Genomic DNA, 14,166 nt, shown 5'->3' with positions numbered 1-14,166 from the left:
CTCGCTTGGTGCTGGCGCACGCGTTCCCCCAGTTACCCAAGCGTTCTCGTGACTGGGAAACCTGCAGGCAACCCTATAAAACAGCCCCTCCGTGCACGCCGTGGCACAACGCAGAGAGGGAATTTCCCAAAACCACGGCTCCGAGTGCTGCCAGCCTCCCCCCGTGCCGACTTCCCACAGATCCCAGTTATCCTTGGCAGGCATCGGGCGTGCTGGCTCATCCCTCCCAAATCCCCATTCAAACCCTTCGATCCCCCTGCACCCCTCAGCTCTGCCTATATGGAACACAGACGACTCCGGTCTCGTTGGCCTGACCAAAATGCAGACAGAAGCAGCACAGGACCTGGTTCTGCCATTCAACTTCTGTTTGCGCAGCTAAAATAGCTATTCCAGGTAGGAGCCAATTGTTACGCGCTGAATTTCTAACGTTTCGGATGCTGATGATCCATCAGATGAATAAAGAGGTTGGGGGGTTCGAAGGGCATGGTTATTTAATGAAAATGAATCCCAACGTATCAGAAGAAGAAAAGGTCTGAGCGGCTTTAAACTGCCGAAGTTAATAGTCGCTACAGATGACATAGAAAATTCAACTGCCTATGAAAATTTAAAGTAATTTTGGAGTCTACAGCCCACCAATGAAGTGTGAACCACGAGTATTTACTTTTCACGGAACGAAAGTTAACCACAGCAGTGTCAGCTCTCACCATGTACAGTAGCTTCTCATCACGCGCTTGCCTTAACCTTTGCTGTACTCCCCGGCATTTTACACCTGTCAGAGACCCGCATTTTTCAGTAGAGCTAATACACACAGATCCAGTTAGGCTGCCCTTGCAAACAAAGCACTGTCTGTAGGAAAAAATGAAATGCACATAATACGTGAGCGTAGATAAAGGATCCCATTGTTGCTGAAGCAATGACACAACTACGTCAGATGTTAATCCTCACTGGGAAAATCTGTAAGCAATTCCTTAATTCTTGACTAAGCATTCTGACGAGGCTCCAGACACTGAATCCATAAAAAGATATATTTTTTTTTTAAATAATAATCATATGAATACTATTTTGTCCTCCGAACCAAATGAATACAAGACACCTCTGTTTCAGTTTTGAAGGGCTTTAAGTTTTTCACATGGGAATTTCCACCTACAGATTTCTAAAATTCTAAACATAAAGCATTAAAATAAACATTTTCAGGCTCTTTTTGCCCGAGATAAACTTTCCCATAGTGGTTCTTTACAAGAGCAGACTGCAGCACTCAACAGCAGCTCTCAAACATAAGATGGGCAGTGCCTTTTCCAGAAAGGCTCAGCCAGGAAAAGTTGACACGTTTGAAATAAGAAAATTTTTATTGTAAAATCTTTACAGGGTAGTTTAGTTTGGGAATAAACTAATATATCTGGCTCTGGAAAGGGCATTTGTATGGAAATATAAATCACTTTCAGATCCAAAGACAGATTATTACGGAGCTTTGTTTTCAGACTAGGGCTTTAAAACCTGCGCGAGGCAATTGTGTTTTCCAAAGTTCAGTGGGATTTTAGGGGGACCCAGGAGTTGCTTCCCCCCCCCCGCCCCCCCCCCTTTAAACCATTGCACACTACGCGTGCAGCCACAGCACCCTGAACGACAAGCTCGTCTTATTTCACAGCTCCGGCTGGATGGCAGGTTTGATCACTATGCAACTGCGAAACCTCAAGAGAAAACCACCTGGCAGAGGAAGCGGGTAAATGACATTTCCTTCCATCAGAGGCACCGTTTGGTCTTAAGAAAACTGAACACCGTCTTTCAGAACCGAAACAATCAAATTTGGGATCACAGCTGACAATGAACCATTTCATCTTCCTTCTCATTAGAGAGGAGGCTTGGTAAAGTGGGAAAGAACAACCGCCCATTAACATCTGTGTTTTCAAAACTGAACAACGACGGCATAATATTGTAAGTGTGTAATGCTGGATTTCAGTCCAGGCCAAATTCTAACTCCGCTCACGACGATGATGACAACCTACCGATGCTAAAAGTCACCAGCTCCAAAAGCAAGCGGCGTTTCAGCTACGAAGAGAGAGAGGTATATTAACGGTAATTACACCGAATACTCTGGACCGAGTGGGGAAACGAAGCGACTGCAACACAAGAGGAGATTTTTTTCCTTATAATCTGTTGACTGTGGGAAAGAGCAAAGGCATGCCTTGATAAACACAATTCCTCTGTTTCATCCTGGACAGGTGCTCTTATTTAAAGATTTCTCGGCGGTTCACCCAGAGAACTTGGTGCCAGCTATTACAGCAATCACCATTAAAAAGTGATGAACAAAAATTGCCATTTCAGCACCCAATTTCACTCACTCCTATCCACCGTCAATAAATTCATTCATGTCTTGGATATTCAGATGATTTTAGAAAGCTTAAACTACATTCCTTCAGTTATTGTTGTTTTATGGGAGAGAACTAAACACACAGATATTTACATCATGTTGTGTAAATACATTAATGTTGTAATTTAATTTTTTTTTTGCCAATACAGAATTCCAAATCTATAATATGAAGTGTTATTTATCTTTGTCCCGACAATCTTGGTCCCTAGGAAAGGATTTGCCTTGATTTCTTTACTGCCTTAAGTCTGACGCCAAATAATCTGCAGTTGGCAGTGCTTCAAACTGAAAGATACCAATATATTTGGCCGGTTATACACTTGCATGGTTTATTTATACGAGAATTTCTAAATAAATCTGAATGGCAGAGATTACCAGCTGATGAAAGGCACTTTATCTTAATTAGTCATACTTATTTTACCACTTTTAAAGGAAAATAGTTTAAGAGATCTAGACTGCAACAAAGGATTAATTTATTTTTACCAAAAAGGTCTTTTTTTCCTTGAAAATTCAAAGAATAAAAGAATACAAGTGCTGATGTGAAGGAACAAGAACACGAGCGATTTGCGTTATGACAATCACCTAAATCCTCTGAAGAACAAAAACTGTTAAAAACATTGTATGCAACATGTAGTGCACACATGCAAGTTATATATGTATACCCCAGCCACTCCTTTTTTTGAAGATCTTTAAACTGCGTGATCGCATCCACTCAAGAAACCTCAGTGAACGTAAATTGCATGAAAAAGCTACATAATCCATCAGTATGAAGAGTAATAACCGAGCAGAACTTGCCTCCATTTTTTCCTCTTGTCCTACGGCACGAACAGTACGAGTTGTCTCCTGCCACCGCGCTGTTTGAAACGGTGCATACCTAAATTTAAATATCGTACAGCTCAAACTGTGGCTCACGTAAGCCTCTTTCACCTTACTTGATTCAGTACCGGGAAACTGTTGCAAAACTAAGACGATACAGAGATAGTTAACCGAAGGTTAACGAACAGAGCTTAAACAAGAAGCCAAAAGGAGGTCTGCTTCGGAAATGCCAACACAAGCTAGCACGCAACCTGAAAGACAGACAGAATAAAATGATAAGAGAGCAAGATTCAGTGAACTTCTGCTTCATTGCTTCAAAGCTGAGGCCCTGTTCAGGTGGCTTGACGGCAAAGTTAAGGCACTTCTGGCACTATTCACTCATCAGTCTCAAGACAGCCGTAACAGTTCACCCACAAACGAGATCTAAAAGGTTGATATAATATTCAAAGGCTCAGAAATTTGAATTAACGCTTGTGTTTTGCTGAACTGACAATCCCAATTCCCCAGCTCTCCAAGCCCGGAGCCAAGACGTTGGACAAGAAACACAAGCTCATAAAGCGCCGTCAGCTCGAGATGCTTTTCAGTGTAGTAATTCCAGATTCCTGCTTCTCAGTGTAGCAATTTCTGTTCCTTAAATTGGACTTCCTTATTACTACAGTCGCAAACAATTTGCGGTGCGTGAGGATAACATCTGCACAAGCTGAAGGTAACTGTGAGGCTACCATATGTGACATCTCAAGCCAAAAGCTATTTAAATAATGAAGAGAAGTGCCCACACATTTACCAAGGGGAAAAAAAGAACCAACCTGGGCAAAAATGGTCATCTTTTTTTTTTTTTTTTCCTCCCCAAAGGCCTGCTAAAAGTGCTGAACGTCGTATGTCTCGGAGCACAGCACTCCTAGCAATTGTAATACACACAAGAACCTGAACGTTGACATGAGCCACTGAAATAAATGTATTCCGGAATAACACCAAGGGTACCGTCGGAGACTTTTTAAAATTTGCTATCCATTCTTATTGTATCAGGCCTAAAATTGTATTTTGGGTATATTAACTACCGCACGGCCCCTAAGACTTTTTGCTGGTGCAAACGCTGAAGTGTAAGGACAGGTATTACTCGACCCCTGCACCAGCGTGCATCCTACCCACCCAGCAGCCACGGCCACTACTGCCGCTGCAGCAAGAAGGATTTGCAGATTCTATGTTTGCCAACGCAAATGCAGAGAGCGCAGTTTGCGGGACAAGCTCTGTTCCTCTCGCGTCGTTCCCACACGGCTGGGTTTGTGGAGTCTCGTGAAGGAAACAAAGAAAAACTCACGAGGACAGGAAGCTTTATTATGAGAATAGATGGTTACAGAAAAACCGATCGTGAGATGGAAGATTCTTACATTTTACTGTCAGTGACATGATCACGCGTGCCCGGTGAACAAACAGATGTTACAACAAAATAGCCCAAACCTAAAATTTCATTATTTCACGTTCGCCAGGAAACATAGCAGACTTTTTTTTTTATAGCTTAGCCTTCTACAGCTTTCTAGCTGTTCCCCAACATACTATTTCAGAACAGAGCAGGTTACTGACATTCGAATAAATGGAGCCACTCATTTAATCACAGCCCCGGTGACCTTCCTTTGTTTAAGCACAAACACATGCAATCTGTTCTGCTCTTTCAAAAGTAACAACGTAACCTCAAGAGGAGTTCAAGGGTGAAATCCCGGCCTCAGAAAACTCAGAGCTACATGAATTTACAGAGCCAGACTTTTATTTTTTATTCACTGTCTGAGATGAAAAGAGATTTCATCCACCAAGCAGTAAAGGATGTTATTTTGCTGGTCCATCAAATAATTCTCAATTGCTTTATGGAAACAATTTCACAATTACAGGTGGAAGTTACTTTTGAGTTTCACAGACACTAAGCACATTAAGAGCAATCTGATTGGCACAGACGGGATTTTCTTTCCAGACTCTGATCTACAGAGCAGCTACACATGCGAGCCTCCGCGTCTGCTTCAGTGTTGGATGCAGCAAGGGAGGAACACGCGCTTTGCTCCACTGCCAATGTGAAATCACCTCTGTTTTACCAAGACCACCCAAAGTATTCAAGCAACAATTTGTAGCTGTTTTTTCCCTGAACCATTTTTAATCGTTTTACGCCACGAACTGAGCAATCCAAAACAATAACGGAAGGCTGATCTTCGGGGCTGGTTCAAATGTCAAACACAGAAGGAACCCCTCAAAAAGAGATGAATGCCCTCAAAGTCATCTCTCATCTCGATTGCTATATATCGCCCCGAAATATAGCGCGTATCATGCTTTTCAGGAAGGATTTTTCTGGTTTAAGTTAGTAGTTTAATTAACACCTCTGCAACTGCTCTCTACACAGACCCGAACTCAATGGTCCAAGTCAGAATCCTAAAGCTCACCTCGCTAGCCGTGTCAATGACGAGCAGGAAACGCTCATCCAAAAACCCGGGACTGTTGAAACATGAAATGGGGCTGCAGTTTTAAGTTGAGAGCTTTATTTTTTATCGAATTCTTATCAATTAAAATAGTTTACCAGCTTTCACTACTAGTACTCTGAAGTGAAGCACTTCCACCACCAGCGTTTGCTGCTGGAGTCGTAAGCTGTAGGAGCTAGTCCCTCATCAGCTCTTTTCTCACCCAGAGAAGCTTGCGTTTTTTGCAATAGCATCAGGCGAAAGCTAAACCGACCCACAAAAGAACGACCGTGCCACATGACAAACATGTGAGTACCTCCTAAAATGTCAGCATGGGCTCAAATCCCACTGAAAGTCACGGGACTTTTGCACAATCACACCCCCAGCTCGAAGTGTGTGCGCTCTCCTGGCAGGCGCTCTTCAATCGGTCTTTTGTTAGCGAGCTCTCACCAGCACCGAGCAGCAATGATCATGTACGTACAGTTTGAGCAAGCAGGTTCCCATACAGGAATATCTTCTAAAAAAAAGAGCAGCAAGATTTTTCCTGTGCATACCTCAGACCTGCCGCTAATGAACAAGATGAAGATATTCAAGGGCACACTAACCTTTACTCTCAACCCCTTCTCTCTTCTCCTCTGCAGGGATTTTTTTTTTTCTCTACACTCTCCTCCTAACTTCACTTCCTTTTTGTGTCTACTCCACCCCACCTCCAGATTTCCCTACACTTTCATCCCCGGATTTCACTTTTTCCCTTCAATTTTTTTTACCCTATGGGTTTTTTCCCCCCCTTGAAAGCCAGCATGATTTTAGTTTCTTTTCATCTTAAATATCACTGCTTAGGACCCCACTTGCACCTCGTACTCCCTTCATCCCAGCGCCCGCTAACCATGCTATTTACAACATTTACAATCTCCGGAGCTTCTCCTCTCCAATTCCACACCAGACACACACCAGTGCAGCTTCAGCTACTTGCAACCCACTCAAACAGATCATACCACACTAGTGACCTTGTCTCTGGCCAACAGTCAAAACCACTTCATCTTCACTTTCTTCAGCCTTACAGATACCACTGACAGAACTGCTCATGCTTCTTATTTTAATTTCTTGCTCTTTTGCAAATTTTTCTTCCACCTAGTCCTTCTGCTTACTAACTTAACACAGTGTCAGCTCTTCCACATTCAAGTTGGACGGGGCTCTGAGCGCCCTGATCTAGTTGAAGATGTCCCTGCTCATTGCAGGGGGGTTGGACTAGATGGCCTTGAGAGGTCCCTTCCAACCCAAACCATTCTGTGATTCCATGATTCTCGTGCTCCTCTCGAGGCAAAAAGGAGCTCTGCCCAAGGTCTCTCTTTGCCTTCAGTATAGTTTTTTTCCCTAGACAGCATCTCCCTCACACACATACATGCAAAAATTCACCTGTCACCTATCTTTCATCTAGCCCTGTCACCTCCAAATTAAATCCCATCCTATTTCTTTGATATCGCCACAGTCCAATCAGTATTTGAGCCTGCGTTAAGTTGGAACAGAACTCCTGATCCTTCTCATCCCACAAACATTTTCTGCTTTGTCAGCTACAGCAGATAACACCCTTCTGCCTGCCACCCACAGCTTGTAACCCAAGTATTCCCTGTTGAGAATACTTCCTTGTTGACCACATCCAGCAGGAAAAGTGCTGGACCACATCGAAGGGCAAGCACAACTCGCTTTCTAAGCTGAGTCCATCCTTAGCTGCTCTGCTGTAGCTGACACCATCCACTGGAGAGCAACTCTACGATTCTGGTATCATTTACAGGAGGAAGACAACAGATCCATTTTGCTTAAATAATGCTTGTATATCACAAAAATAAAAGCTGAGGACACGGAAGAAACTCGCCCTCAAAGACACATCCAAGCAAAGTGCTGACATCTCCCACCTGTTCTAGTAAAAACATCCTAAATGTCACAGGTTCCCCCTACTGAAAGAAGGAAAGGTACCAGAGACCATAAGCATAAACAGAACATACGTACAAACAAATGTAATTTGTGATTTAATACACGGAGCACTGCAAATCTAAAAATTGTTTCATCCATGTGCGTTAGGCCTTCTGGTCAGGAAGCAGCTGGCCAAAACTAAGCTACAAGATACTTTTGGAAGGATGGTATGACAAGAACAGAAGCAAAAAAGTAAAACCCAGGAAAGATTTTGAGTAGCAAAAGTAACGCTTTACCTTGCCATGTAAACTATCAGTATTTTATTTGCAAAAGAATAATATACCTGGACAGAAAAGCAAGAAAATAGTATTCAGGAGTTCAGCCTTCGATCAAAAGGTCCTTTACATAAAGGAAATTGTATCAACCAAGTTCAAAGACTGTCCAACACACCAAAAGCAATGTTCTAAGCATGCTGTAAAGCAACTAAAAATGTGTTCTGCTGCTAAGCATAGACTAAAACAAATGCAAGCCACAAACATACTGATAAACTCTTGATTCTAAACCCTTAATTTTCATCTTGCCTTATGAATCTGTTTTAATACTATTTCTGTTTCAGGTTACAAAACAAACCCCATAAACTAAACACGCAGCCTCAGAAGAAATACCAGACACTGATTAAAGCAGCCAGGCAAGAGGTCTAGCGGGGCCTCAAGATGGGTTTAGGGTTGCCAGTCTGTAAAGTGTCAACACAGAAATTTATGCTGCCAGCTCTAGGGAAGGCACGAGCACCCAACGCTCCTGCACAAAGCGGACAGCAGAGAAGCACCTCACAAGCTCTGAAGTGTTGATTTTTTTTTAGTCTTGACAGGGCAGCCCAAAGCACCACCAGTGGCTGAGGTACAAAAGGCTTTGTATCTTACTGCTAACGTCTACCTCCTACATCAAAACAAGCACATGATAAAAAAAATCCCACTAAATAGCCTCTTGTAATCATCTGGTGCCAAGCATCAGCCACCATACTCCAAGACTTCTCAGTAATCTTGACCAACTCTAAGCTCAGAGGGCAGATAACGCTGCCCTGGCATTCACGTCTCATTTTGCAAAAGCTCAGCGTGCAGAGGCTTTTCACAAGGTGCTCATGACTGCCTCTTCTTCCAGTTTACAAAGCAGCTCACAGAGAGCTTACCAAAGAAAATATAGGGTCTTGGATAGTTCTTTCAGTCCAAGCTTAAAGGCAGCTGAAGTAGTTTTTAAAAGCTGCCCAATTCCAGCCCGAGCGTACAAATTTTAAAATTAAGACCCAGTGGTCCACTCTGTATTCACAGGTGTTTCCAGGCTAAGGTCCGTAAAGTATCTGTTACATCAGTACAGCAGAAGGTACTCTTACATCTTCACTCAGAGACGGTCCTAGTGAACACTTTTTTTGGTTTTTAAATACAGCAAGAGGTATTTTACTTAATAGACTTCTGCAACTATTAGGTACAAAAACATACATGTTAAAAAAAACAACCAAAAAACCCCTTACCAAACCTGTGTGTGGGAGTGGAGTATTTTATCCTTCCCTAAAAGGCAATGCTCCACAGACTCCCCGAATGGCCGTAGAAATACACATTTTTGTTGTTGCTTCTCTCCACATACCACCAGATTTTACAAAAGTCCTACTTCAATTTCAAAAACTACTGTTGCAAGACAGACGTCAGCCGAGGTGATGAGTGTCCCCAGGACACAGTCAGAATTCAAACTGGAGAACATGCTGGGATGAAGACGACTACCTGGAGAGCGAAAGTGGACCGATTTATAAGAAAACACTGCAAGAACTAAATACAGGCAACTTGACAATGTAACCATCAAAAAGCAAGGGAAAAGCAAATACCAGACAAGGCAACAGTTGCATGGGATAAAGCCAAGGAACAGGAGAGAGTCACCCAGGAGCCCACAGGCTGCGGATTTAACAGACTCCCCCAGGACTTTGAAAACTAGACTGAGTAACTCTATAGAAAAATGGTTGTAAAGCAGCCCTCTTCAACTGGGAGGGCAGAAAAGGGCTGGATAATTTAAGAAGATTCAAACAGAAGACCCTTATATAAAATATCACTCGTTATGTCCACAGAAGACAAGCAGCAGCCCAATTCCAAGTTATTCACTCATCTGGAAGCCTACACTAATAATTTTAGACCTCTTGCGCCGTCTTTGCTTGTTCTACAATACTAATTAAATAAATCCCAGAGGTCACAAGGTAAGGATAAAATTCTCAGTAATTAATCTGCTCAAATTGTAACTCAGTCTGAAATCCCTGATGTTACAAACGAACCCTGTGATGAGCTTAAGATTTCTGAAGACGTGGAGTGAAAAAATATTTCAGCACACGCCAAGCTATAATCAACATTACCCTGTCATTAAGATGCCACAATAGCTGAAGAACTGTCAGGGTGTTCAGCGTTGTAGCTGTGAGATAGCAGCCTTCCCTGAAGTATGGCACATAAGTGAAACAGAAGAACAAAACGGGCAAGAACAAAGATAAAAGCTTTTGACCTTTGCTCTGAACCGAAAATGTGAATCAGCAAAACTGGGTAGCAGTTTCTGTACTCTTTAACGTGCACCTCAGCATGTTTTAAGTCTGTTGCACTCATTATACTTCATGCTCGTGGGATCAGAGAGCGAGATTCTCCTCCCTTACTCATGGGCTTCGCTAGTGAGAGATCTGGTTTGACACCACCGGCTCCCTCCCACACTACGGTGAACCGACATAGTAGCTACCCTTTAGATCCAAAATTACACGCACGCTATCAAATGGGAATAATTTGGGAATAACGGCTACACCAAGGCCTTCAAAAGCACAGATGAGACTGAATCCTTGGGACCTGACCTTGCTGTCTTCTCAGGTCTGGACGCAGCAGCTGGAAGGAAAGAATGGGAGAAAGGCAAGAGAGCTCACGTACACAGGGAAGAGAGGCAAGGAAACGTGTAAGTGAAGGAGGAGTTAGACCAGAAGACACTGACAGACCTTTGAAACACCAAAAGTTTATCTTAGTCTTGCGAAGGAGCGGACTCGCTAATAAGAAAAGACTTGAGCACTCTCCTTAATCAGCTTTCTGAGGACTAAAAGACATCCCTGTCGTTAGTCTTCTCAGGACCACGAGTTTATTTCTCCCCTGCTTAGCACCGCTTCTGGTGCTAACCTCTGGGAATCTCTCCTTCCAAGCATCAGAAATTGTCTCTGCACAGCGTATGTTGTCATTTGAAACATCTGCTCCTCGGGCTTAATGAGACTGAATCAGCTTCCAAAATGGACAAGGCACAGGGTCAAGAAATTAAACCTTTAAGCCGCTGATGAGTACAGCCTCTTGCTCCCATTACCAAGAGCAATCCTGCCTCACCTGACAGCTCTGCTCACTCGCTCCCCTCTCTCCCTATGGCACAGTTACAAGAGGGATGGCAGCGGTTTCCTCATCCCTTGGATGACCTGCATCATCTCCTTCCAGTAACCATGTGGCAGATGCATCAAGTACCAGCAGCAGGGGCTTCAGGGAGGAGACAGGGAGAACTGCCTCCACTTTCTGCTCAAGGAGCTGTGCCCAGGCTCCTCTAACTCAAAACACGTGTGGACCGAGACCTCCGCTTGCTCCTCGAGCTCGGTGTCTGTTGGGGCAATGATTTGAAAGACAAATTGTCACACCACAAGTGAATTGTACCACCTGGTATTGTCATTTATGGATCTCCCTCCCGTAAAGGTGCTGATAAAGAAGAGGGAAAAAGCCCTAGTTTTCATATCTGAAACAGTTCTGCGGTTCCTCTGCGACTCCCACCTGAGTCTCAAAAGTATGCAGAGGAGACGAGAGAAACCTGCCTGCCCCTCTCCGGGGCGGGGGGCATGCCACGTCCATGCCAGGACAGTGTCTGTTGCTCAGTTACTCTGCATCTCTCACTCTACTCCATAACATTTCCCTTGTCCTTGAAGGAATGCAGTTGGAAAGCAAATCCTCAGGGCCAGAGGGCGAGCAGTGGCGTGACTTGTCTGCTCCAGGAAAGAAGATGCCCACTTGTCCAGCGAGACCCTGGGAGACGTTCCCTCCAAAGGAAGGGGCAGAAGAGCTGAGGTGCCTGCTCTTCTTTCATGTCTGTTCCCCAAGGTCCCCTCTCCTCCAGCAAAGCACAAATGAATGCAAAGGGAAGGGTGGGCGAGGGAGCGCATCACCACCTCATTTTGAAGTTGAGGGAGTGAAGCAAATTCCCCTCTATTGGAAGGGTAAGAAGTAAGGACTGTGTGTGTATCTGAGATGCCTGTTGCATCCCCTTCAATAGAACGGAGGAGAAGTCCCATTTCATGCCCCTTCCCAGCGGACAGGTGATGGGCAAGGGAAGATGAAGCACAGTATCATCATTTTCCTAGTGGAGAGGACGAGGGTAGCAGAGGGAAAGCCAGGTATCAGCCCTCTCTTCCACCGTTCCTCACTAAAGAAGAGGGATCAGAAGCGTGCGTGTGGCAGGGAGGCAGTGGACAAACAGTTGCTGTTTCTACCCTGCTCCTTCTGAAGGAAGGGTGCGATCATTGAGGGAAGGGGGGAGAGCCAAAGGCGAATCTCTCACCCTTTGTTTAGGAAATGGGAAGCGTAAGCAAGAAGGTTCTCAGACACCTTCCCTCCCACTTTCTTCTGCACATGCTGAGGAATGAGAAGATGCCCAGACCTCCCTTTCCCGTGTCTCTGTATGCCAGGGTGTGAATGCCCAGATCCCCCTTTCCTCCAGGTGCACGTGCACAGGGGGGGCGAGAGGGAAAGATGCCCAGTTCCCTTTGCAGCTGGAAGTGGGTGAAGAGGTGCCCAGTACACCCTTCCCCCATGGCCCTGGATGGTGGGTGAGGGTTACCCAGTGCCTCTCATCCTCTGCGAGGGGTGCGTGTGTGTGTGTGGGGGGGGGTGTCCGGTGCCCCCTCTCTCAAGTGCATGCTGAGGGATGCCCACACCTTATGAGTGTGCCTGGGAGGGTGGGATGCCCAGTGCTGCGTTCCCCACCCCGTGTCCGAGACTTGGAAGGAGAATTGCCAGTCCCTCCTCGCTCGGGTGTGTGTTAGAGACGGGCACCCAGGGTCCTCTCTCCCTGGAGGATGTTTTGTCCTGTACCCCTTATCCCCAAGCGCACACAGGAGGCAAGCGGTGCCCAGTTCCCTTGACCGGGTTGGTGTGATGGGGAGTGCTCAGACCCCCATTTGCCTACGGGGGTGCGCTGGAGGGGCAGGGAGGCCTGCCTGGTGTCCCCCACGGCGGGGGGGAAGCCCAGTGCAGGGTCTCCGTGCGCACTGCCTCCGTCTCCCCCCACGACAAGGGGATGCCCAGCGTCCCTTGTCGGGGAGAGCGGGAGGCGAGAGGCAGCTCAGCCACCCCCAGGTGCCCCCCAAGGTCTGGGTGCGAGGACACCGGGACCCCCCCGGCTCCCCGCGGGAGAGGAAGGGGCGCCCCCGGGAGGGACGGCGGCACTCACGGTTCCAGTAGACGGGGTAGCTCTCCGCGCTGGCCACGTCCACCTCGTAGAGCCCGCTCCGCACGCACACCGGCTCCACCGCCGCCGCCTCGCCCTCCCGCGGCTCGGCCGGGCCGCCGGGTCCGAGGGCGCGGTAGGCCAGCTCGATCCGCAGCGAGTCGTAGCCGATGAAGGGCTTCCAGGTTTTCCGGTCCTCCCGGTAGAACCAGCGCACCTCCTCGGCGCCCAGCTCCCGCACCACCTCATAGCGGGGCCGGCCGCCGCCCGGCCGCCTCCTCTCGGGCAGCGCGGCCGCCGCCAGGGAGAAGCCGCTGCCGCCGCTCTCGCTGCTCGCCAGCCCCGCGCCCTCGCCCTCGCTGCCCTCGCCGCCCGTGCCCGTGGAGTAGCGCAGCGAGGCGCCGGACTCGGCCGAGTCGAAATCGCCGCCGCCGGCCTCGTCGCTCAGGCTGGGCTCCCGCGGCAGGGCGGCCGCCGCCTCCGGCTCCCCCTCGGAGGAGGAGGTGGAGAGCGCGGCGCGGAGCAGCGGCGCGGAGCGCTGTTGGGGACGGCGGGGCGGGCGGGCGAGAGGATGCTGCACGCCGCGGCTCGCCGCCTCCTCCGCCGCCGCCGCCGCCGCTTCCTCCTCGCCGCGGGCCGGCCGCTCGCAGCAGCCGTAGCCGCCGGCTTCGCCCGGCAGGTCCCAGGCGCCCTGCGGCGAGCCGGGCTCGGGGTAATCCATGCCGCAGCGCGCCCAGCCCGGCGGTACCGCCTCACCTCGCCCGCCCCCGCGCCGCCCCGCTCCCGCCCGGCCCGCGGCTGCCGCAGCCGCCGCCGGCTCCGTCCGGGCGGGGGCGGCGCCGCATCGTCACGCGCGCCGCGACGCGGCCGGGGGCGGGGCGGGGCAGGGCGGGGGCGGGGCGGTGGCACGCGGCCTGCGGGCCCGCGGGGGGAGGGAGGGGGCGCGAGGGGCGTCCTCAGACGCGGCCGGCGGGCCCGGGGTGCGGGCGGGTGGGGCCCCCTGGGGCACAGCCTGCGGCCCCGTCGGTGTGTGAGACGCCCTCGGGCACAGCCTGCAGCCCTCAGGCACAGCCTACTGTCCCGTCCTGTGCGAGAGACCCTCAGACACAGCCTACAGCCACAGCCTACAGCCCTGTGTGTGTCTCTGAGACGCTCTCAAAC

At 48.2% G+C, this 14,166-nt stretch overlaps 1 protein-coding gene across 3 annotated transcripts in view; it reads right to left on the bottom strand.

Moving 5' to 3' along the window:
* The window catches only part of DDHD1 (DDHD domain containing 1), a 69,830-nt gene extending 56,104 nt beyond the window's left edge, over nt 1-13,726 (bottom strand). For all 3 annotated transcript variants that reach the window (XM_076345736.1, XM_076345738.1, XM_076345737.1), the window contains exon 1: nt 13,009-13,726. In XM_076345736.1, the coding sequence (XP_076201851.1) occupies nt 13,009-13,726 (718 nt within the window). The remainder of the gene's footprint in view (nt 1-13,008) is intronic.
* Nucleotides 13,727-14,166: the final 440 nt, after the last annotated feature.

The sequence above is a fragment of the Aptenodytes patagonicus genome, chromosome 7 (assembly GCF_965638725.1).
Source record: "Aptenodytes patagonicus chromosome 7, bAptPat1.pri.cur, whole genome shotgun sequence".
Taxonomy (NCBI): Eukaryota; Metazoa; Chordata; class Aves; order Sphenisciformes; family Spheniscidae; genus Aptenodytes; species Aptenodytes patagonicus.
Note: the sequence above shows the minus strand (reverse complement) of the source record. Positions and strands in the feature narration are given on the sequence as shown.